The 25,348-nt window shown below is 53.3% G+C and overlaps 1 protein-coding gene and 1 non-coding gene across 2 annotated transcripts in view; one reads left to right on the forward strand and one right to left on the reverse strand.

Moving 5' to 3' along the window:
• Window positions 1-21,848, forward strand: part of PFDN1 (prefoldin subunit 1) — a 70,212-nt gene extending 48,364 nt beyond the window's left edge. The window contains exons 4-5 of the mRNA XM_075900094.1: window positions 18,734-18,862; window positions 19,687-21,848. Of these exons, the coding sequence (XP_075756209.1) occupies window positions 18,734-18,862 (129 nt within the window). The 3' untranslated portion in view covers window positions 19,687-21,848. The remainder of the gene's footprint in view (window positions 1-18,733; window positions 18,863-19,686) is intronic.
• LOC102453535 (uncharacterized) overlaps window positions 3,440-25,348 on the reverse strand; it is a 32,401-nt gene continuing 10,492 nt past the window's right edge. Inside the window, exon 2 of the transcript XR_012896276.1 lies at window positions 3,440-3,907. This is a non-coding gene — a transcript (uncharacterized LOC102453535). The remainder of the gene's footprint in view (window positions 3,908-25,348) is intronic.

Raw genomic sequence — 25,348 nt, forward strand, 5'->3', positions numbered from 1 at the left:
CTGTCCCCAGAGAGCTTCCAGCCCAACCTGGCCGCCAGGGCTGCGGAGGCTGGTGCAGCGTGGCATGCCAGGGCAGGCCATGCCAGCGGGTCAGCGCTCACCTGCACGTCTGAGCTGAGCCACAGGGCCCGGCTCTCTGGACTTCTAGCCAGCAGCTGCACTAGAGTGCGGGGCTGGTGCCCCCTTGTGGATAACGTGTGTAAGGATGCACCCCACTCCGCCAAAGCAAAACCCTGGGGCTGTGTTACTCCAGGGCGCTGCTTCCATGGCTGCAGAGTCCCCGGCTCTGCTCCCCCTGCGTGGCCTGCCTGGCCCCGGGCCTGTCACGCCTGAGAGACGCGAGGGCGGGGCACGGGGATGGGAGTTCCTGTGGGGTCCATGCCCTGCTCCTCCTGGCTCCTGTCTCGCCTCACCTGGCAGTGCCCGGCGGGCGGGGCAGGTTAAAGTGCTGGATATGCTGGTGCCTCCTCCCATGAGCGGCTGACACACGACAGCCCCTTGGGTGGGCCCTGGAGCTATAACCGGAAAGCTACCGAGCCGCGGCGAAGGGACCCCTAGGCCAGTGGGGCAGGATGGGAGCAGAGCTAAGGGCGTTGTCCGGGGTGCGCCGGCCTTTGCTCGGCAGCGGTGCCCAGCGGCCCAGGGCTGGGGGGAGCCAGGCGATTGCTAACGCGCCTCGTGCCTTGGCAGTGTCCGGTCTGACCACGCAGGCTCCCGCCCGGCCCCACGGGGGTCCCGCCCCGGGCAGAGGGGCGGGAGTCGCTGCTCGACCAGTGGCGCGGCGGGCCCGGCTGGCAGCTGGGCACTAAGGAGCCTGAGCTGCCGGCTTGTGGCTTGAGAGCTGGAGGGAGGCACGAGCGTGCGCGGCCCCAGCTGCTACTGCGGGGGGGGGCAAGGGCCAGGGTCGGTCGGGCGCTGGCCGGGCCCCTCGCGCCCAAAGGCCGGCACCAGCCGCGAGGCCACGGGAGGCGTCTCCTCCCCCCCCCCGGGGAGCAGAGCGGGCCCTGGGGCGTGGGGGGGGGTGACTGGCTGTTTGCAGGGCCGGGGGGGGGGGGGGGCTGTGGCTCGAGGCAGGACCCAGCCGCAGCAGCGGCGGGTGCTCGCGCTGGGCTCCCGCAGCCACCGGCCCCCCCGCTGCTCCAGCCCGGGCTGCCCCCCCCCCGGGGGCGGTGCCAGGGGGCTGCCAGCCCCGAGCCCCGGTTCGTCCTGCTGGGCCCCTATTGGCCGGCTCGGCAGAGCAGCCGCGCCTGATTGGCCCGCGGGGATGAATCGCGCAGGCTCGGCGGGGGCGGGGCAATGCCGGCAGGCCCCGCCCCCCGGCTGCAGCCTGCGGACCCTGCGGGAGCCGGGCCCGGCTTTCCCGGGTCGCCCCCTCCCGCCGCGGCCCCGGGCCCGTGTCCGCCGGGGGGGGGGGTTGCCCACGCGGGCCGGGTCGGGGGGGGCTATAAATAGACCCCCCCCCCCCGCCCACATGCCTCGCGCTGCAGGCTGGACCCAGCGCGCCCGCAGCCCGGGGCCTGGCCGGTAAACGCGGGCGGCAGGAAGCGAAGGCAGCTTCGCACCCCTCGGAGCGGGGCCCGGGCCTGGCTTCGGGGCCTTTCAGCGCCGCCTCTGGCCCCGTCGCTCGTGCTCGGACCGCGTCTGTGCTGAGGAGTTTCCTTTGGGCTGCCCGGGAGCAGAACTGAACCGCCAGGCACGGCCCCCGGCTGGGGCAGGTCGGCTCCCCGGGCCACGCTAACCCGGCCCGACCCTGCCCGGCCGGGGAGCGTTTAACAGTCTTGTCGGGGACATTGGCTCAAGGGGCGAATCGGGGCCAAGTGCAGCCTCCCCAGGGGAGGTTACAGGCTTTCATCGCTACTCCCGACCCAGAGCAGCAAGGAGTCCGGTGGGCCAGGTGGAGATGACCTGTTCTCCAAGCATCAGGTGACAGCTTCTTTAAACAGGCCTCGTCTGTATCGTGGGAGTACCCAGCCCTGCTCTGGAACCCGCTGCGCTAGGCCCCCAGCCAACGTGGCAGGAAGGGTCTGTCTGCACTGCGCTACGCTACACCCGCAGGCTCAGTCTAGGGGCACCAGGTGGAGATATTCAGGGAGCCTGAGCTCTGAGATCCTTCCACCTCACGAGGTCCTAGATTCCTGACCCTCCCCCGCCCCCCTTCTGACCATCACCCTGCAATTAGAGGCTCTTTAGCTCCCAAGGCTCAGGCTGAGCCAGCCGTGGGTTTCTACAGCCTCCTGAGCTGCAAGGAGTGGATAGGGACAGGCCCGCGAGAGGCAGCAGCAGGGAAGCCGTGCCCAGGGGGCTGACACAGGAGGGTTCAAAGCACCGATCTGTTCCCTCTACAAGTCTCTGCCACTTCGCCCTCACCAGTCAGTTTCTAGTAAGGATGTTGCCGCACAAAGTCTTAAGGAATTTGACTCAATTCCACTTACAAGGAGCGGAGGACACAGGGCAGCGAACCAGGGGTCTGTGAGCGGCTGCTGCATCCGTAGGTGCTGCTCTTGGGGCTGGTGATTTAATTCCATGCAGGGGGAACAGGGCAGCTGGGCGAACAGTCGCTGGGTGAATTCAGTGCTGGGGGAAGGACACGGGGGAGAATTCCCCAGGGCAGATCTAGCAGCATGCTTGTGGCTCTCAAGCCTCCCCCAGGCCGGGTGACATGGGGGCTACATCCATACTGCACTCACTTGTGCAAGAAAATATGCAAATGAGGCAAAGTGGTAAATATGGCTACTCCTCGTTTGCATACATAATGAGCCACCATTTTGCACAAGGGGCTTCTGTGCAAAAAGCCATCTACACAGCTCCTTTTTTGGACAAAACCCCCCTCTTGTGCAAGAGCCGTTCTGCCTGGAAAAAGCAGTAGAACAGCTCTTGCGCAAAAGCCCCTTGCACAAAATAGCAGCTCATTAAGTATGAAATTAGGCACAGCAATATTCACCGCTTCCCTCATTTGCATATTTTCTGATGCAAGAGAGCGCAGTATAGACAGCTTGTGTGGATTTCGGCTGTCTCCAGGGCCCATCCAGCAGTGGGAGATGCCTCCATCCCAGCCTCCCGCAAAGAGGCCCGACAGGAACGGAATCTGTATGGTGTCGTATCAGGCAGCTTCACAGCATCTCCCAGCTCCCTCTCCGCGCCTCCCCCTCCCCAGCTTTGCTGGGACCAGCGGCCAGGAGTCTTCCAAGCGGCCGCGGAAGCGCTGAGCCGTCCTACGTACACAACAGCCACGCTGCTGCCGGGAGTGGGCGCGGTGCCGCGGTAATTGTGTCTCTGCGGATCTCACGCCCTAGAACTCGGCTCCGCCACGAGGGAGACAATTACTAGTTCCTGCAGCAGGCGCTCCTGGGAGCTTAGCCATGGTGGATTCCCAGAGCAGGCGCTAGGGGTCCTGGGGAACAAAAAGAAAACAGGCCACGTACCTGACACACACCCCAGCTGTATCTGACAAATTTATTGAACCAGAAGTGGGAGCTAGCAAAGGAAAATCAGTCATTGGCTTGAATTATTGCATATTTCTCCATGACCAGGAAAGGTGAAACGGAAAAGGATACACACACCGGGGTAAGAAGGGAGCCTTCGGCCAAAAGTATCATTCAGCACATTCTTTAAAATAGAATACAAATGGGAGAGACGTGACAAGGGACTCCCTCCCCTACGGCGAGGGGCGCGACCCCCGCGAGGGGCTGGCGGCTGTGCAAAGCGGCTCATTGATTACATGGTGAGGGGCGGCAGCGCGAGAGGACAGAGAACGCAGGGCGCCCTGAGGGAGGTGCTGGCCGCGGGGCCTTCCCCGGAGCTCAGGTCAGCATGTCCCAAAGGCAGCAGCAGCACAGAGCGGTCCAGCACGCCGTCAGGCAGGTACTCTCCCCCGTGTTGTCCCTTCGCCGCTCCTCCACCACGTACACTGCGGGGAAAAGGAGGAGGGTCAGAAGGGCTGAGTGCGGGCTGGGCAGCAGATCGCCTGGCCAAGGGCCGAGGTCTCGGCCAGACCCGCCAGTTAGCTCTGGCCTCCGTCACGCGGGCGGGCACAGCAGGGGCAGGCTCTGACGCGAAGCCCTCCGCACACCCAACCCCCCGCCCCGGGGAGACGCTTGGCAGGGCCGCATCCGCGAGGGCGGGGCTCGTTATGGGGCTCCCCGTCGCACCGCGAAGGTCAGAGTGTGGCACCTGCGGGAGGAACGTGGAGACTTGCTCCTTCACACCAAGCCGGCGTCTCTCGGGCAGCCTGGCGGTGAGCGACTCTCCGCAGCAGCATCCGGACCAGAACCCGGCCTCCATCCTCCTCCCAGGGCCCCTCGGCCCAGCCCCACTGGCCCCGGAGCAGCACTGCGCCCCGGCCACACAGACTCAGCTTCCTCGAGCCCCTTTACCAACGTCCCGGCTCTGAAGCCGCCACACGCCAAGGGGCAGCAGGCGCCGACCAGCCAGGGCCGGTCTCTCGTTACACTAATTGAGCAAGAAAACTGGCTTAGCAGGAATGCAGCAGGACTCTGCTTTGCCCAGCCAGGTGGAGAGTTGAGTAAACATCACTGCTGTTTAGCCACACACAGGGACTGCTACATCGGCTGCTCTGTGTGGGGAAAACACAGACCCCACCCTCCCAGGCCGCAGCTTTCACATGGAGCTCACGGGGCAGGGCCACGTGCAGGGCACGCTGCTCGCCAGCTAGCTCGGCACGGCCATTCGGCTGAACGGTGCCTTGGGAGATGAGCTTTTACCGATGCTCCGATTCCAGCCCAATCCTAATGCGGCCGCACGCGCCTGATCCTGGCTCCCCCGGTGCCGAGAGCAGGGTGTGGATGGAGCCGCCCTCGCGGGGGGCTGTGCTGCTGGCACTCGACTGGCGGAGCCTGCCCTCCGCCTCCAGCCGGGACCACCTAATGGGCTGAGCCCCACTGAGAACAGGGGCCAGTGTCTCGCAAGCGCCCGGGGGGCCAGTTCAAAACTCCCCCCCCCCGCTGCGGGTTAGGGTGCACAGGACAGGAAACGGGGGAGGGGCTCTTCCTGCGGGGAGGGAAGAGCGTAAGAACTCCCTCGGCTTAGCGCCAGTCCTCGCGGGACGGCCCCCGCCTGCTGCTAGCCGCAGGGCCTGGAGCTGGAACCCAGAGCCAGAGGCTAGCGGGAGCCGGTCTCACGGGGCAGGGCAGCAGCAGTGCAGAGACACCCCCCTGCGTGGGCCGGCTCACCCATGCTCCGCGCCCTCTGGCCAGCTGTCGCCCCCACAAACGGCGGGGAGCAAGGCAGACGCGCTGCCTGGCTAGCCTGTGCGGGAGGAAACAGCCCAGGGTCGGTATCCGCGCGTCAGCGCAGAGGGGCGCGGGTTAAAAACAGCTGCTGGTCTCCACAATGCCATCCACGGAGGGGAGCGCTGCCGTGGGAGCAGGCCACGGGCTTGGCTTAGGGCACTGCTTCCCAATCTTTTTCATACTGGGGACCAGTAAACCCATTCACAAGCTTTTGGAGGACTGGTAACATTTATTTGCATATTCATTAAGCAAATGATGAATATGCAAATAAATTGTGTCGCTGGCCCTATCTGTCTAGTGGGTTGTTCCACCTCCCTCCAGGCCGCCTTATTGGCCGGCGCCGGCTCCCCGGCTGCATCTGGCGTTCTGCAGCGGTGCGCACGGCGCCCGGCCTTCTCCCTGGGTCCTCGCGCCCGCCGGATCTAGCCCCGCCGCCCAGGAGCACACCCGGCAGAGGGCTCTCTCCCAAGAGGGCCAAGTGATCAGCACACGTTGCCAACTAAACGGTGAACAATTTCACTGGACGGAGTCCCATCCAACTCTCCGCAGCCGGTCAGAAACCCTACACCCCGCCCAGCCCCAGAAATAGCCCGCTCCCCTTGGTGCGCGTGTAACGTTACCCCGGCCAGTGGAACGGGCCTGCCCGTCACATGCTTTCAGTGCAACCCAGCCAGGGGCCGCGCGGACCCTTCCCAAGGTGCTGCCCTGTCCCAGCTGCTCTCACAGCACCGGAGCGATTGTGCCCAGAGGGGTTCACGTTTCCCCAGATTTTCACAGGCGTTACCAGCAGGCGAGTTTCCCTCTGCACCGAGAACACACCAACCCCTGCACGGCTTCGCTTTCCCTGACCCCTGGGAGGCCAGGGCACCCCAAGAAAGCCCAATTGCTACCCGGGGATTGGGGTTGCTCCCTCTCTTTGTGGGAGCACATCCCCCCTGCTGCTTTTCGTTCTCCCCCTGCTTAGCAAACACCAGTCTAAGCAGCACTTGTGAAGCGCTTCACAAGCAGGAGGGAGGATCGTCTTGCAGCAGGCACAGGACTGACCATCAGAGAACCTTGGTTTGACTCCCAGTCCTGTGACAGAGTTTCCTAGGAGCCCTTGCCAAAGTCACAACCAGCGTGCCTCAGTTTCTCCATCGGTCAGATGGCGCTAATAATACCGACCCTCCCTGGATGGAGAGAAGTGCTTGGCTCCCACAACGGAGTTTAGAGCAACACCCAAAGCTTCCCCCACACCGGACATTACAAAACCACCCTTAGTTAAGCTGCAGCCTCTCTTAGGAAACCCAGCTCTGAAGGGGAGAGCGAGCCAGGAGCGGACACCCGGTACGAGACAGTACGCAGCACAGCGCCGTGCGCACTGGACGCTGCACTTGGGCCTGAACAGAAGTCAGTCCACTGAAAGGTGTTACCCCTCCCCCACCTAACTTGAGGGGTAGCCGGGTCCGTCTATCTGCAAACAGCTGTGCCTCTAGTCCCACGTACTGGCCCATCTCCCTCCCTAGGCCTGCTCAAGGGAGAGGGAGACAACAGAGACCCAGGCTGGTGCTACAGAAAGGCAGGGCTGTGAGACCATTCAGGAAGCAGCAGCGAATAGATGAAGACCAGAACAACTGTCTGTTATTGCCAAGGGGAAGTGGCCTACGGAGCCTGAAGAATCGGTGTTTGTCTCTGCTACACTGGTACCAAGCTCTGAGGGTTCATTCCCCGCCCCGGGAAGCACAGAGAAAGCAACGGCCCCGGCTGCTGACCCACGGAGACACAGCCGGGCGCTGGCTGCACCCCTTGTGTGGCAGCCTGTTAAATGACCACGAGTTTCCCTGCAAAGTCCACTGGAGGGGGCTTTGCTTGCAAGTGAACGGTGATGTCAGGCGCGGCGGGTCATGCGGCGAGCAGAACTGGAGACCCCCCAGAGCACCGTGCGCCACATATTACCGTGGGACCGGCGCATGCAGGACAGATCACGCTGGCCTAGTCATTCCCTTGCTGAAATACCAGCCCCGGAGGTTCGTCTCCTGTGGCGCTCCGGGGAAGGGGGTGCGTGGATGGTAGAACCATCCCTTAGTGCACTGGGTAAGCGGCTCCCTGACGCCCATGTCACCCCCGGGTGGCAGCTCAGAACGAGGCATGTGACTGTTTAACCCTGATCCGACTGACATTTTTAAGCCTAACATTTGTTGGTTACAAACACTGGGAAGCTGAAACCCTAAGGCGCCGAGACGCTCTCTTCCATTGGACCTTCCTCTGCAAAGCTGATGGAAAATAAAGCAGAACTGAACCGGAGACTACTGGGATTCAAAGAAACAAAACACAAATATCACAGGGTCATTTTTCAGGAGCCCCTAGCCTTAGCATGGGAAGCACTAGTCAGAGAGACCTGGGAAGGGGATCTTGGAAAGGTATCCAGGTCTGATCAGTCCCGGGGAACCTGCACGGATTCTCGTACAAATACATTCTAGATGCCGTTCCGAAAGGCCAGCGCCTCCTTTGCTTACTCTGAGGCTCAGGTTCGTGGACTGACTCAGCAACCAGAGACAATGGCCCGAACAGTGCAGCCAAGACAGCTGCCCTAGGTGGATGGTAGGTCAGCACTGTGGGGAAATCAATCCAAAAGGGTTGAATTCAGGATTATGGGATGCAACCCAGCTGCCACTGACTCCAAGGGAGCCGCATTGGGCCTAAGGCAGATGAGTGGTACAAGAACGGATTTTAAATATTGGGTTGTAAAGAGTTTCAATACGAAGACAAGCCAATTTTACGATAAGCTTCGCTCTGCAATTGACATCTGACATGCTGCCATTGTGAGCGTTTACGGCCTGGCTGTGTGTTAATCCTTAGAACACCACTTCTCCCTCTCTCAGGGGAGATGGCCCACACATGCTATGGGAAACTGAGTCCAAGGCGACAAAGCGAGGGACTATTTAACAGAGCTATTCCAGTGCACAGAGTAAACAGACTCAGAAGACAAAAATATGTTCTCTAATTTCTTCCCAGTACTAGTAACTTACGTCTAACTTTTGAATGGTAGGCAAAAATATTACAACAAAATGTGATCATAACTTAAAAGCATTCTTGAAAAAGTATCTATTCGTGAAGTTGTCAGATCATCTCCTATCAATTTATGGTCTCGATCCTTTATTAATTTAAAGCTTTGTAATTACTGTCAAACAAAGGAAAAAATACAGGAAAACTAATCATCGTAAATATTATAAGCACACTGATGACTGTCCATTACTGTCTCGGAACAGGGCATCAGTATTTTTCCTAACAAATAAAACAACAAACTCTTAAAGGAACCCATTAAATGTAGCGGGCAGGAATGCACATCCAATTCACCGTGTTTCTTGCAAATGACTGCTTGGGTGAAAACAGGTTGGTTAAGTACAAGTACAACCATAGAATCACGGAGCACTAGAACTGGAAGGGACCTTGAGAGGTCATTGAGTCCAGTCCCCTGCCCTCACGGCAGGACCCAGCACCATCTAGAGCATCCCAGGTGTCTGAAATGTTGTATTACCGAAGAGCCTTGACTAGCAGTACTGAAATGGGACTACTGTAAATGTGCCGAATCATTCATTGGGTGGAATCTCACTAACCAAATGTGCGTTATCCCAATCTGCACAAGAGTGGGAGATTTGTCAATAGATCCAGTAGGGCTGGTCAACATTCTTATGTGGAAACTTTGTCAGTTTACTTCAACATCCCCAGAGTCTCGGGATAGATCATGGCCAAGGACAAAACGACTTTCCTCCTCACAGAGGGACACCATAAAGCATGAGCGTGCGCCTGGCCCATGGAGGAGAAAGGGAACATGAGCCACCAGAACGACAAATCCCAGTGAGCATTATGGCAGCATGTGAGAGTCGAAATAGCAGCTTTTCGCTGAATTGTCGTACGACAGCGTCTGCGGAGATAAAAACCTAACGTTTTCCACAAAAAAGACTTTTTCTGATCAACTGTAAGATCTAGTTTATTCTCCAAGTACTCAGCAGTAGGACAAAGTGGACCATGATTTTATATTATCTCGGTGTTCTTAATCGCATGAAGTACCAGTCAGTACAATCCAGCGCAAACAACAGTCAATATCGTATTGTTCTAAAAGCAAATACTACATCACCTTTTATTTAAAACGGCCTTTATCTTAAGCACACACATTTGGTTTCTGCTCGATTCATGTGTTGCTGATTAACTCCATGGAGAAATGGCTTTATGCACAGTATTCAGAACCTTTCCCCTGCTTCAGCGCTACAACTGGTGTTACGACACTAACATTAAAAATTGGGATGGGCTCAATCTTTGTAGTCGAATCCGAACGGATGACAGCCCACTAGCACACTCAGGCTGTGGACAGGCTGGCTATACTATACCTAATAAATGTCTTGGAAACAACAGCATGTAGCATTAGGGCACTGGTACTTATCTGTCCTCTGAAGGTAACTTACAGAAACTAAGGGCAGGTCTACACTATAGGGCAATGTCGGCCCAAGATACACAACTCCAGCTCCATGAATAGCAAAGCTGGAGTCGATGTACTGTAGGTCGAGGTATAGGAGAAACTCTCCCATTGACTTCCCTTATGCTCCTCGTTCCGGTGCAGTACCAGTGTCAACAAGCGAGTGATCGGCAGTTGATTTACTGGGTCTTTACTAGACATGCTAAATCAACTCCCAAAGGATTGATCGCTGCACTGCAGATCTCCTGGTAAGTGTAAATCTGCCCTAATTAAATCCCCATGGAGCTCCCACAGATCAGTTCTAAGCCAGTGGGGCCAGGTCCTTCCTCAGACAGTTTGGCGGAGGCAGTTTAGCATATGTACCTATCAAGCAAGAAATAAAAATGCACCTTTAGCTGAGTAAATCGGTCATATTTTGATTAAGAGACATCGCAGGAACGTTCTATTACCTTGACTAGCAGTACTGAAATGTGACTACTGTAAATCTGCCTTGGACTCATTAGCGTGTGTATCTGCAGAGAACAGTTACAGGCAAGCGGTCCTCTCTGCACTACAAATATGCAGTCCCGGCGGGATTCCCAGCTGTGGGCGCTACGCTGGTTCCTGGCTATCTGAAAAGAAAGTATCGGAGACAACAGGATCTCGAGAAGACTATAGACAAGAGCAGAGAGGCCCAAACTCCTGGAGGTGGACTCAGAGCAGGCCACATCTCTTCTGGCAGGTCAGATTCCCACTTGGGTCACAACAACAGAGGGGAGATTGTTGTGATCTTACCCCAGGCTGGATTTCTTCTGGGAAGCAGTGACACAGCAGCTCTCACTGCCTGAGGGACACTGGCTTCCTGCCCTAGCACGAAGACAGGACTAGGGACCGGCATGAACAGACACCCCCTTCCTATGGCTGTCAACATCCCAGTAACTCCTGCGATTTCAGAGGGAGGCGGCATGACAAGCAGAGCAGACCACTCAGTATTTTTTCTTTTGCCTGCAGACTGGGAACGTGGAACAGCACCTCAGTCTCGCCAGCTGACGTTACAGCCTTCTCGCATGCTCCAAAAAGGCTCCCAAGAGGCAAAGGGAGTTGACGTCCAGCTAAGAGAAAAAGGAAGAGGAACGGGGCTTGGCCAGAAAGATAATCTAATGAGGACTGCCCCTGGGACGAGTTCCCATACTGGTGGCGTTTTACAGAACCACAGCTAGGCACACACACAAACCGACTTCTCAGTTCAAGTTGAACTTTTACCCCGGGGAAAAGGGTCCCTCCCAGCGCTAGCTTTCTAGTCCCCAACAGCCCAGGCGTGGCAACAGAAAGGACAGAAACAACAAGGATACCGTGCAATGCAACATGGCGCTTCTCCCACACCCGAGACACAACGGGGAGCTGGAGCGCGAGACATGCACTAACAACCCAGCAAGAAGCCAAAATCTTCACAGTTTGCAGGATTGCTCTTAAGGAGGAAACGGTGTTTTGATAGCTCTGAGCTGCTTCTAGGGAAGTAGAAGGAAGTGAACCCCGGCATCACGGTTAATGGGAATACAAGGTTCGCATCCAACCGCTAGGTAAACCGTAGCATGGACCTCAACTCTCCCCTGACGCAGGTCAGACAGAGCCGCAAACAGACCCAGAACAGAGCTAGGCCCCGAGGCAGGTGAGGAGAACGAAGCATCGGTCTCCATCATGGCCAGAGTCCCCCAAGAGCGAGAGGCCAACACACCACAGGACCCTTCAGTGCAATCGGGAGAGACACGAATCCTAAAACACCGGGGGGGGGCATCACCCTGGGAGTGGGGATGGAGCAGAGAAGTGACCGACTCTCGTCATGGCCTTGCCCTGACTGGGAAAAGGTAGCGTTTGGGGCAGGCTTGGGTGTCTACTCCAGGGGCAGGCAATCGCTTTTAAAGGGAGGGGCCACTCCAACACCTGGGTAAGTGGCCAAAGGGCGCACCTTTTTGTGATACTAATGGAGGGGCTGCGGGGGCCGGGACAGCGCTGGGGTGGAGAAAGGAGCTCAGGTTAGGGGACCAGGGGCAGGAGGGGGTTGTGTCCTGTACCAAGGAACTGGGGTGTCGGAGGGGGCTTGGGTAGAGAGGATTCGGGTCTGAGGAAGCCATGTGGGAGGGAGTGCAGGGGCTGGGAGGGCCGGCGGTGCAGGAGGGAATGCAGAGGGTCTGGGTGGTTCCCTGGGTCAGGCAGGAGCGGTGCGGTGGCAGTCCAGCCCAGAGGATCGTGGAGGGCTGGATCAGGCCACGGGCTGTATTTTGACAAAGACCAAGAGGCTCTGGTGAGGCGGACACCGGCTGTCAGGTTCAGCTCTCTGCACTGTGTATCACTGATACGACGTGCTGGGGGAACTGGGAGATGTCAACTCCAAGTGAGGAAGGGACCAGCTCAGATTTGCTTTGGAAGACAACAATCCACCCACACGTTACTTGGCTAGACCCCCCAGGAGGGTGCAGACATCAAGGCAGAGCAGGCCGGGTGGATGTACACTGACCTCATCTGAAGGAAAAGGGTGAGGAGGTGCCCCACCACTCAGCTCACACAACTGTGAAATGTGGATCTGCAATCACCCGCCTCACGGACCAGTGCAGTTACTATGACAACCTGGGCAATGCAAGGATTTGTGCATGCAAATGGCCAGTGAAACGCAGCGCCAGCTAATTTCACTCCCAAATACGCCATTCCCCACAGTCACTCCTGGCTTGTGAAGGAGAAGGGACCCATCTCCCACTACCTGTGCCAAGACTTGGAGCATGATTTCCCGAGACACTTCCGTGGCTTCAGGTCTCTCTTCCTATTCCAAACAGCTGATAAATACAAACGACCGTCTTACTTATGGGTTAGGGAAATGAACTGCAAGTCAGTAGCAGAGTCTTCCCCATTCATTGGGTCCCCTTCCGCTGCAGGCTTGTATCCTGGTGCAGAATGATACTTCCCTGTCTCACAGGAGCTGTAGGAAGCTCGGGTAACAGTTTACCGAGGCCCTTGCATGGCACATGCTATTCAAGTTCAAAGTACGTCATTTCCGAATGCTCGATTTCCCAGGCTTTCAGAAGAGCAGAACATCCAAACCTCCTGTTGATGTCAATAGCAGATGCGGGTGTTCAGCACCTCTGCAAGCAGCCTTCTAGCCACCCACATTAAACTTGGCTTTACATCCTACGGTAAAGCCAGGGGCTCAAACAGGAAGGCACCATCGCTAAGATGGAGAAAGTCAGCTCTCCCACTGGGGGGAACTGGAAATAGGAGCATTTCAAAAGTTGTTTTCAGAGAAACATTTAGTAAATCTGAATCCGTTTCGAACTGGCTGGGCTTATTTCTGAAATGCAGAAATAACTGCTTGGAAAGCCCAAGGCACTGAAGCATAATTTCCCAAACCTTTGGAAATCCTCTTTGTGACAACAGTGTGTGGCTATAACAGGCACACAGTAAGCAGTCAGTGAGAATTACTACCTCGAGTTCCTTTAGCAGTTACAGACGGGCCTTCTCCAGTCAAGCAACCACTAAAACTTGAAGCAGGGTTTTCAAAGTGTACACGCGATGGGTCCAGAGGCACTGTGAGAAAATATTAATGATAGTGATATGACCCTGCTATTTTGTTACTAATTTTCTGATCGTTTTCTTTTTTTTGAAAGAATGCATAAGAAATACACAAGAAATAAAAATAGAATTCAAAGCTTTGTCTAGTTATTTGGGTCCCCATTGAATTAAATCTGCAGGACCTTATAGGGGCTCTATCTGAAGATGCTTGGAAACCCTGCTGTAAGCAATACGACCGGCTCTAATTAAGAAGTTTTCCGTATGTGCTGGAAGAGAAGGGTTACATCAGGGCTACTCAACACGTGGCCCATTTGTTTGCAGCCCACGGTGCGGTTTGGGTTTACATGGGGCTCAACATGCGGCCCACGGGCGGGAGCCAAACCAAAAAAGGAGTCAATAGAATGGTCTTCTGTTGATGTGCATTTTAGTAGTTCAATTTCTGGCTTGTCACTGCTCATGAATGGGTGCCAATCGGGTAAATACTGCATTTGATTAATATCAGCAGAACCGACTCAAATGGGGCCTGCGTGTTGTGTAGTTGTGCCTTAATCTTTGTATTCATGCCCGTCCGTGTAAAAGAAGCTATTTGCATGTATTTGCACAGATGTTTAGTTGCGGCCTTCGGCATGTGCTGTGAGTATCATTGTGGCCCCCGGGGCTTCCAAAGTGGAGTAGCCCCGGGTTACATAATGTGCATTCGGGGCCCTTGGTCTGCAGCTGCCGCTCTCTGGTTGTCCGGCTCTGAAGGCGGCAATCACCAGGATCCCCCATAAAATAATCTTGGAACCCCTCCCCCCGCAACTACCTTTTGGGTCAGGACCTCCAAACTGAGAAACTCTCGTCTCTCCTCCTCACACCCCCCCCCCATGAAATCGGTCCAGTATGGGGCAAAAGCACACCAAAAGACCAGACTTCACAGTGCAGGACATGTCTTGCATGGCCATGAATCTGGTAGGCCCTAACTCTGGGTCATGAAGACTGGCCTCCAGAGTCAAGCACTGCCCCTTCTGTGGCGGCCACACGTCCGTACCGTACTCCAAACAGGCCACCAAACAGCCACCGGATGGTAACTTTCAGTCACTATTGGTCGGAGCCAGGCTTGTTTTAACATGACAGGCTTTCTGTTTCACTCCCCTCTGCTGTCTAGCCCTTCCGCGGGAAGAGTATTCCATCCTCGGGCAAGCCCCACAAGGCAGCACTGGGACGAGTACTGTTCTTTAGTGAACAAATAACCAGTTATTTATTGAGCAAACTGAAATTAGCCAATAATATTCAAAGGCTTTGGTTCGTAACTGTGGAAAACTAACCCCCTCCCTAGTTAGATTAACGCCGGCTAGGAATGTGGAGGATAGTTGGCATTTAGCGATGATAAATAGGAGATAATGGACATTTGCCGAAGTGCTGATTGTCTCTGGAGTTGCACAGTCTTGAAGAGCTGATACGAAGAAGCAGTTAAAGTAAATAACATGCTAGTGGACACTGAGAAGGTGATAAAATATAGAGCAGAAAATGAAACCTACTGAAAAATGCTGGTTTGGAGAACACAGTCCGATTCCAGTTTCCACAACTGAAAAAAGTTCCAACAGATCAGAGAGGCTCATAAAAAGGCAACAAACATAATTAGCAGCATGGTGGGTGTGACACAGTGGGGGTACCTTGCTGGTTGCTATGCTGGGCAGTGGACTGTGGGTGACCTCCACTGGCTGCTGTCTGTAGCACGGCCCAGCAGGACAGGGGATGAGTCACTAGGCAAGGGTCTCTCAACCTGTCCGACCAGCTACCCCCCAGGGAGAGAAACAAAGGAAGGTGGAATCCCGCCCCTGGCTGGGGGTCAGGGCTGGAAGAGAGTTAGTTTCGGTTTGGGAAGCAGGGGAGAAGGAGCTAGGGAGGGGGCTGGGATTGTAGGGCCCAGCCACCCCCCATCTCAAGGGGGGGCACTGAGGCCTCCTAGCCCCAGTTCCTGTAACCAGATTACATCTGTGCTGTGCTGTACCCTGGAGAAGCAATAAACTCCCTCTATTCAACACGCCGTCACAATGGGTTTTACATAAAGAGGTTCAGAAGACCTGATTACTTAGTCCGGAAAGGAATTGGATTGGTCTTTTCATCCTGCCCCATAACAACGAGCACCCGGTGAGAAGAAAGGGCAGGCCACTTAGCTTCAATACAATCTCTGCAGCCTGGGAGTGTAGAATAGAGCCACATGTATCACGTGGTCAGTGCACAAGTTGCATAACACAAAGCTGCTCTCATTCCTGCAAGTGGCCAGATAAACGCAATCACTGGACCTGCAAAGGAGGGCGGGAGCAGTTCATGACTAGTATTGGTAGATATGCAGGCTAAGATAAGAACACACGGAAGGAAATCCGCCCTTTCGCACAGCATTGCCTACGTGCCTACGTTCACCACAGAGCTTTATTTGCTTTCCTCTGATGTTTCGGCCACTGCCGGACACGAGTTCTGCTACGCTGTGGTCTGACCCAGGATGTCCCTATGTTCGGACGGAGGCAAGTTACTGGAGCAGACCAAGTGGCCAGTATCAGCCAGCACTTTCGACATTCGTACGGCACTTTGTACTTTGGCTGGTCTCGCTCAGTTTGTGACAGCGGGATCTCTTTGTATTTCAACGGCAATTCATCGGCAGTCCTGACAAGACGTCTGTTAACTAATCAGTGCAGGCACTTCTACTTTGTGCTCCCACGGACCCTGCGAGCTAGTCCTGAGGAAAAGAGAGGGAAACGTTTTCCTCCTGAAGCGTTATCGTGTGGCTCATAGGTCTCACTACACATTGCCTATGTTCTGTTCCCGGCAGCTGTTCTAGATTTGCTCCAGCATCTCTTACAGCCACACTGACCTAGCCAGGTTTTTCTATCTGTAACTGTCCCAAGTATCCCATGGTCTTACAGTTGCCAGTGGCACAGCGTCCTTATGAAGGTAAAAGGAAACCTGCAGTGCTTATGAAATTCCCCAGAATGGAAAATCCTTGAGACAGACGGTCTAGGGCAGCGGTGCGCAATCCGTGTCTTCCTGGGGGTTCACGGCGACGGGCTGGCTGCCATTTTGTTTTCCCAGCTCAGAGCCCTACATATGCGTGGTGGGGGATGTTGCAGGGGAGAGTACCGGCGCTTTAAATTAAAGGGACCGCAAAAAATGTTCCTGGTGGTTTTTTTGCTCAAAAAAAGAGTGTCCATCCCCCGGGGGTCGTGAATTAAAAAAGGTTAAGCACCACTGGTCTAGGGGGATCTTGAAGAGGGACAAGAGATAGATGTGAACAGGTAACCTAAGCTACTGCACTGGGCTAGGAGGTTAGCTCAGACAGCTCACGGATAACACCCTTCCTGGTTCAGGGTGAAAGCTGATGAGCTGGGAAGGCCAAGAAACAACAATATTTTACTCTCACGAATAGCAGTTGTTGATATGAAATTATGGGTACTTGGGGGATGAGCAAGGTCTATGGTAGAATTTTTGGCTGTAGTGATTTTCACCAGCATTACCTCACCTCTGGAGGCTGACGCAGCAAGGATGAAACGTGAACATCACTGAGGATTCCCATCTGGTGTCATCGGCATTCTTACATGTTGCAAGATGACATCCTGCTGTCCCGCCCAATTCTTATGCACCCCCCGCCGCACACGCTCAGTTGCAGGGTTATATTTTTTCTTAATTTCTATCCCTAGAGGAAGTGTGAATCTTGTTCTGCTGACCATGAACATGACTATAATACCTGGAAAAACTTCAAACACAACAAACGGTCTAGCAGCACCTTAACGACTAACAGAACATGTAGATGGAATCGTGAGCTTTCGTGGGCACAACCCACTTGCTATTCCTGTTATTCGTTCTTCTTACACGTAGACCGAAGTGATGCTACTGAAAGCGGATGTGGTGGGTGGCAATATTATTTGAGGGGCTGACATTAAGGACTTCTCAGTGACGTAATGGTTTTCCAGGGGCTTTTACTAGCCATTCAGTAGCACAGGCCAGAAGAGTAGTGTAGTGAGCCGTACATTTTTCTGTTTCCTAAGCCAGCAGTTTCGCGTCCACAAGTCCCAGCCACAGAGAGCCAAGCAGGAGTTTTGTCTAACAGCAATACTAAAGCCTTCCTAGTTTCCAGGCTACTTCTATTAGGCTGTGTCTAGACTACATGCCTCTGTCGGCAGAGGCATGTAGATTAGACACATAGGCAAAGGCAAATGAAGCCGCGATTTAAATGATCGCGGCTTCATTTACATTTACATGGCTGCCGCGCTGAGCCGACAAACAGCTGATCAGCTGTTTGTCGGCTCGCATGCTAGTCTGGACGCTCCCCTGCTGACATCAAAGCCCTTTGTCGGCAGCCCCGTTATTCCTCGTGGAATGAGGTTTACCGGGGCTGCCGACAAAGGGCTTTCATGTCGACAGGGGTAACGTTCAGACTAGCGCACGAGCCGACAAACAGCTGATCAGCTGTTTGTCGGCTCAGCGCGGCAGCCATGTAAATGTAAATGAAGCTGCGATCATTTAAATCGCGGCTTCATTTGCTTTTGCCAAAACAACAAATCTACATGGCTCTGTCGACGGAGCCACGTAGTCTAGACGTACCCTTACTGTCCTACAGGCAGGTCACGAGACTTGGTGAAATGAATTTGAGTTGCAAAATGCCATTGTCTTGCAATCTTTCTTGACTGCCAGTTCCTGAAAGGCCACATTCTCTGAAAGGCAGATTGTCTTTACTGGAACAAGACTGTCACAACATCCCTCAGTAATACAGCAGGTATTAAATATACATACGGTAAACACTGTGAAATAGCCTGTTCTATGCTTGGGAATTCCCACCTCTCTAGTAGGGGGGAGAAAGGATCGGAAGAGGGGTGCTTTTACCACTGAGCTATGGGGTATTCTGGTGTGGGGTTGCCTCGGCCTCTCCTGTGGAAGCTGTTACACTGTGTATAAATCATGCAAGAGTGACCGGGCTGGAGAGCGGGAATGCCTCTTTAGTCCAGGGGTTAAGGCGCCCACCTGGGAAGTGGGAGGCCGCCCGGTCCAGTCGTCCTGCTCAAATCACACTTCCATCAGACTGGAAATCAGACAGGGCGAGAGGACAAGATTTATTGTACCAGAGAGTCAGGAGGAGGAGGAGCTTTGCAAAGATTTAGTTTAAAATGAAACCAGAACGCTCACAAAGGCTAGACCAACCTGCCCAGCGTCGGGTAACGCCTCTTGCTGCGGCCGGGCACCCTCATCACCATTCCCTGCAGTTTCACAGGTGCTGAAGGAAGGCTACTTTGAAATGTGTAACAATGTGAGAGCAACGACTGCTCTCATACTTGACTGCCCTGCAGTACTACACTGCTTCCGGCGCCAGCCCAACGCATGGGCCCCTCTGGGTCACTCCAATTCCCCTTCTTCCGGGAGCCTAACCCTCAAAGCCGCTCCCCTCCCTCCTCTTCGAGGCGTGGGTCTGGCACTTTTGCAACGCCTTAGCCGCTTCTTTGGATCTTTTGTTCCTTAGGTCAGTAACCTCTGGCTATCCGGACACTGGGAAATGTACAGAACAGGTCCCCCACCTGCTGGGAAATCACAGGGCAGAGCAAACCTCCAGATGCCGTTTTCATCGCCTGTGACTAAAACGGCAGCATGAGTAAGTCTCACCGGAATGGCGTCACCCATCGGCCGGCTCACCGGAGCTATTTTTAGCACGTGAGCTTGAGTGGAGCCAGCCTGCATCTGGCCACTCGAACGGGGAACGCATGAACGCAGGCCCCAGCGGGGGGAACAGGGCTGACGCGGTCCTGTAAAGGGGGGGGCTTGTTACATCGACACACACAAAGATACTGACACTCCAGCCCTCTGACGGTGCCGAGGGACCCCAGTACCCTACCCTCTGTCCCACTGATAGTCTCTCCCCATCCCCAGCCCTGGGGGACAGAGCCATTTCAGCCAGCCCCCCTCCTGGCTCTTGTGTGGCAGTAGCAGCTTGGGAGCCAGGACTGCCGTGGGGATTTAACAAGAAGCCTCTGTGCTCACACAGAGCAGGGGGGTTCCCAGCAGTCCGCAGTACGTGGGCACTTACGGCACTGGCCACTTATCCAAGTAAAACTGCAGGCCTCACTAATGAGAACATTCATCCGCTAATCCGCACCGGCAAAGAGCATTTCTAGGCTAAAGCAACACAAGCAGTAACGCCGCTTCTATGTGAGCCCAAAGACAGCAACAGCAATCTGAACAGCTGGACACACAACAATCCCGCAACAGCTCCAGGACACAGGTCACCGCTGCGTTCTAGGCCTAAGCAAAGCACATCGATATCCGCTTCAGTCCCTGGGAGCTGTAGCACACGCACATCCTTTCAGTTCCGTGGCGCTCTAGCACCTACAACCCAAGGGTTTTCAGGAAACTAGCTTAGGTATCTTGTCAGAGGGCGAGAGTTATTAAAAAGCATCCAAACTGTGCTATATCCTCTAGACATGTCTGGCAGCAGGACTTCTTCCAGGACTTCGATTTACAAGATACATTATGGCCAAAACGAGGTTCCAGGTTTCACTAGCTTATCCACCGACTCCTATTCACTTGCCAGATTTTCCACTGTTTGGTCCACAGAGATTAGACTCTGATATTTTCATCGTCTCATAACAAACGATGAGCAAATACCATTTCCCCAGAGTCTTGTGTTTTCTGGGGCCTTCCCAGCACTGCAGAAGAACAAAACTGCCCCATCGCCTTCAACTGGGAAACCTTAAGCTCTGCTTTTGGGCCAACCTCTCCATCGTAGGTAGCAGCGGAGATGCTCGCTGCAGGAGAGAATTGCTCTCTCAAACCCTGCTCGGTCTAATCACTTTGTAATTGTAAGGCAATCTGTAAAAACGCTTCCAGGGAACTACAGCTGCAAACGATTTCACCAGCTCGTGCCAAACTTGCCGGGTTTGGCCATGCAAGTAGCAGAAGAGGGTTTCCTTTTCCGGCACAGGACTGTTAACACGCTTGTGCGCTGGAAAAGGCTGAAGGAACAGATGAAACAATCCCAAGCCCCTAAGAGTCTTTCCGGGAGGAGGCAGGCGGTGCTGGACCTGCCTGTACACACACTGACAGTATGGCGGAATCCAGACAGGGGTTGAGAGGTTTGAGGCTGTGCAAGGTAATCCGCTGGGGATGGCTCAGTGAGCAGATCGGGGGGCTTAGGGGATTTCTGGGTGCCATGGTAACGGGGCTCTGCAGAGAGGTCCAGGTAAAGGCAGTGGGAAGGAAGCAGGTCTGGAGGGGAAGAGCTCGGCAGGGGGCTTGGTGAGGGGTCCAACGCCTGGGGGACCGGGGATCCAGGTGCAGCAGGTTGGGGGCTCAGTGGGAGATGGGCTCATTGGGGGCAGTGAGGCTCGGCAGAAGGGTTTAGGGCCGAGAGAATCTGGATGCTCGGGGCGGGTGGGAAGTAGCTCCCTCTACAGGGATCCCTCCCCTGCAGCTGAGGAACGACGGGTGTAGGAGGCAGGGAGGGTTCGCAGAGCTCCCTGGACCTGGGGGAGAAGTCTGGGGCGGACCTGACCGGGCTCCAGATGCCATGCAGGAAAAGAGGCTTGTCCCAGACAGGACTAGCAGATGAGCCCAGAGTAGGGTAGGAACCACCAGCAAGGTCTTCCCCAGTCCTACGCACAGCGGTTTCTCTCAGTGCCAGCTGTCCTGGGCACCCAAAACAAACTGGGGGAGGGTTATTTTTCTGCAGGGAAGCACAGAAATCTGGGGGAGGAGCATGCATTCAGCACATGCGCAGTGGTGCACAATTCCCTCAGGAGTCATACTGGGAAATACAGTGGTGACTGCCCAAGGAGATTAATGGGCTAGAAAGTCACCCAGAGCCACATGGAGGAGAACGCTGGGGCTAAAGTTTTCAAAGCTGCTGAGGAGATTTACATGCACAACTCCGACTGTTTCAATAGAACTGTGCATCTAAATCCCCTAGGAGGCTTTAAAAGTCTCAGCCTAGCCCTGCCTGGCTGGTAAGCGAGGAAAAATGAAAAAAGGTGGAACAGAGGCTAACGCTCAGCAGAAAAGGGCTGTGAACATGCCTTGTTAGAAGCAGTCCTCTCAGGAGCCCCCAGCGAGGCTGCTTAGGGACACTGCACAAGTCTCTGGTCAGAAAATGAGCCATGAACAGAAGCTGCAGCAGAAAAAACAAACAGTTTGAAAATGACAGCCGCCATTGGAGCTGAAACCAAAACCAGCAGTTCCCCTCCAGAAGTCCCCAGCTTCACCTACCCCCTTAGCAGGGTCACAGGCCAGAGAAGAGCGCTCCCCCTCTCTCCAGGATGAACAGGCTTATTCATTTCAAACATACAAGCACGTTACCAAGTAATTAACTTGCAAAACAGAGTGCGGCACTAGAATGCGGTTAAGGCACCATGCTGCTTAGCGTACCTGTGTTTTTCGGTCCATCTGCGTACACTGGTCCAGGAGGTGGGGGTGCATTCTGCCATCCATACTGTGGATAGCCCTGATAACCCGGCTGGCCTGGTTGATACGGCCCAGCAGGCCCTGGCGGGTAGCCAGGGTACGGGGTGGGGCCTGGAGGACCACCTGGTTGTTGGGTATATGGTGGGTATGGGGCAGTTGGACCTGGGCCTGGATATGGTGGAGGATTTTCGTAATTCATGTGGGATGCAAAATTTTTCCTAAAGGGAGAGAAAAAAGCAAAGACATTATTCTGCTTGTGACGGTTGAGTTTCTTACCAGCACGGTGCACAAAACTCAAATCAGACAGCCAGGCTTCTCCCCTCTCTAATACTTCCCAGGCACGGGGTAATCATTTACAGAGGCTAACGAGGAAGTTGTTTAAGGTCACCATAAGACCGGGCAGAGCTGGGAATGAACTCAAGATTCCCTAGAACCATGCTTTGGGCCACAAAGTCATCCTTACAGAAACGTAATCTGCTCGTACAGTAATCGAAGAAACCTCCGTTGATGTGATTAACCAATCACAACAAAACCATTACCAATATTACTTTGCACTTTATCAGTTTTTTTCTAGAACACCCAAAGTACTCTGGTTATTAATGCTAAGCCTCAAGTGTGTACGAGAATGGATAACAAAGGGTCACTTCATCTCTCACTGAAATTCAGCCATTTCGGGGGAGGAACACAGCAAAACTACATTTTCACTCCTTCTGTGAACACCCTTAGCGCGGTGAAGTTCTACAGACACAGAGGCAGAAGAAGAAAGTGTTGTTGAGATTTGGTCACACTGCAGTGTTTAAACAAACCTACTCTTCCGAAACACACCCATCATCACAAATGATCACACCTTGGGTTTTAGGCCACATACAGACACATCACTAAAGAGGGCTAAAAGTTCACAAACGGCATCTCATTGTTTTATTACACAGCAGTCGCCACGGGACTTTGACCAGCCTCTTTCTGATTACCATAACTGAAGGATGTACTTCAAACATGATGCCTCATTAGACTGGCACATGTTGATCAGAAAATGAAATCAGAGTAGTGTGAGGGGCGTGCGAAAAGTCAACAGCAGAAATGGCGTAAAGTTAGAGTGTGGAAACTTCCCCCAGTTTCAGAAATCCAAAAAGCGTTCTTAAGATTGTGCATGAAAGTCATCCCACATTCCCAAAGGGATTTTTCCCTTGACACTGCCTTTTTAACAGAGGACAGCAGGAATTTCACTACCCTCGTCCTAGGCGTCTCCTCATATCCACATGCCACCGGCTCCTGGCGTTTCTCTGCTATATGATTAATTAACTGAGAATTGCTGCTGGCACCACAGAAATGTGATTGGACTACTGACTGATGTTAAACTTCCAAGATTCTCTCCCTGGGGGCCTGGCAAAGGGAAGAGATGGAGGATGGATAAAAACATGAAGGTGCATGCTCAATATTATGCACCAGATTTCACTGACTTGGAGAGCTGAGGCTAAGAGACCACTAGATGGTCCAGTCTGGGGACAGGTGCATGACAGACCATATAGAGTTAACTGGATGAAATTCTATGAAGCCCCATAACTCGTATTAGACTACAGCAGAGAACTGACTTCCCCACGCTCATAGAGCAGGTAACTCCGATCTCCTGTTGGCTAAGCCAATGCCCTACCTACTCCCCTGCTCCAAGGGGCCCCATCTATACACCACACTGATCTAAACTAGAAATACTTTTATGTATAATCTAAATTACATTTACACCGTGCTTGGCACATCTCACAGACAGCTTCCAAGTGCTTTAAAAAGGAGGTGAGCATCACTCCCATTTTACCTATGCAGCAAAGTGAAATTACTTGTCTGAGGGCACACAGCAAGCGGATGAAAGAGCTTGCAGGTTATATTTAACAGCAGCTGAAATAATATTTACCAAAGTAAACTGTATTCAGGGTAATCTGAGCGAGCAAGCAATGGGGAACCAGCCCCTGCCAGAACAGCATGCAGGTGAAGAGACCATAAACACTGTGTTTCCTTGCTTGTCTGTTTAATTGTTGTGAGCCTGACAGAGCAAACCAGAAACAACCAGGGCTGTTTACATCAACAGTATTTCATCATCTCAGAGAGAGAACACGTGCGGCATTCCCCAAGGCTTGGTCCCCGGCTCCTCTGCTTATTTACAGGTTACCCGTACCTGGGTACCAATCAGTACAATATTAGTTTCCATACACATGCTGATGGAGTCCCAGCTTACCCTGCTTCATTTCTCTGCAGCACCAACCCCCAAACAATGTCAGAAATGTGATCCCCGAGATACTGCGCTTCAAATCCCACCTACCACAGCGCTGGAAAGCCTTGGGCTCTCAGTGGGTGGGAAGGACTGGGGGAGCCAGACTACAGTAGCGGCTTCTTACAGCTGAGAATTCATTCCAACACCTACTTTGCCATACAGGCCACAGAGATTGATTTAGGCTTTGCAAAAGGCAATTTTGGGGCATTCTTTTCTTATCCACCCTGAGATGGGTATTGTGTCAGGGCAGTGCATTGATCTGATCTTATCCTGCAGTTGTATTTGGCTATTTTAAAACCCTGCCATTGAGGCAAACCAGCTTTTAAAAGCACCTACTCCAAATGAGCCATTACATCACCTGTAATAAACAGTAATTTGACTCAGGTTTCAGCAGTGCTATTTTGCTATGCTCTCTTTTCTGCTGAGTTAATAGTTATGGGGTGGTTTGGAGAGAGAACATGCTTTATATTTCTAAGCTAAGCCAGGTGTTAGCAGGGTTGGAGCTTTCGTTAACTAAGCAGGTACTTCTCAGTAACAGATGCCATCCTACAAACCCCCTTTCCTTTGAGAACCTAGCCATTAGGAATCTAAAGCTTTGACTTGTCAGGGTAGGCACTACATGCTGCCACCTCATTATGACCAATCATTTCATTCTAGCTGCAGCCAGAATGCAAGATCATTTAAAGAGCGACATGATTTTAACTTCATACATATACTGTATCTTGTTTGGGTTTCCCAGCTAGTACCTTCTGAATTTGTATAATATCAAAAACAAAAATGTAAGGGCTTTTTGTCGTGACCTCACTTTTTGCTTTACTTCGGAAATGGTTCCCTTTTGAAAGAGTCAATAAAGCATTATGGTTGTCCTATCTCTCAAACAAAAGTAAAATTTGCTTATGAAATGTTGCTAGGTTTGATATATAAAAGGGACACAAGAAGTTTAGGCACTGAATTTAGGTTGCCAAGAAAAGATTGTTCAACATCTATTGATATAGATTTCATAATAGTTTTTAAATTATACAAACATTGCACAAAAGTGCTAAGGCATGAAACAAAGAAAAATAGAAACATATGTGGAGTTTTGGTCTATTTCACCATCCAAAGTTGAGGACATGCATATTTAATTGTCTCCACTTAAGGTGAGATTTTTCTGGGTTTTCCTATTTTAATGATGTGCAGTGTCATCTGTGACACAGATACGGGAGCCCAGCTGTTTTTAAAAAGTGAACTGTGATTTTTAATCCAGGCCCTTTATTAAGTGTACATGGATTCTTCTGTTGTGATGGCAACAATATGTTCATACTGTTGATTTTCATAAGTAAACAGACAGCGGTGGGAAGTTCTACCTGGTCTTATTTACCCATTACATTCGGTAATGGAGCCAGTCTTACAGTGATGTTGCCCATAAGGCAGCATGGAGTCCAC

Source organism: Pelodiscus sinensis, chromosome 17, assembly GCF_049634645.1.
Source record: "Pelodiscus sinensis isolate JC-2024 chromosome 17, ASM4963464v1, whole genome shotgun sequence".
Lineage (NCBI taxonomy): Eukaryota > Metazoa > Chordata > Testudines > Trionychidae > Pelodiscus > Pelodiscus sinensis.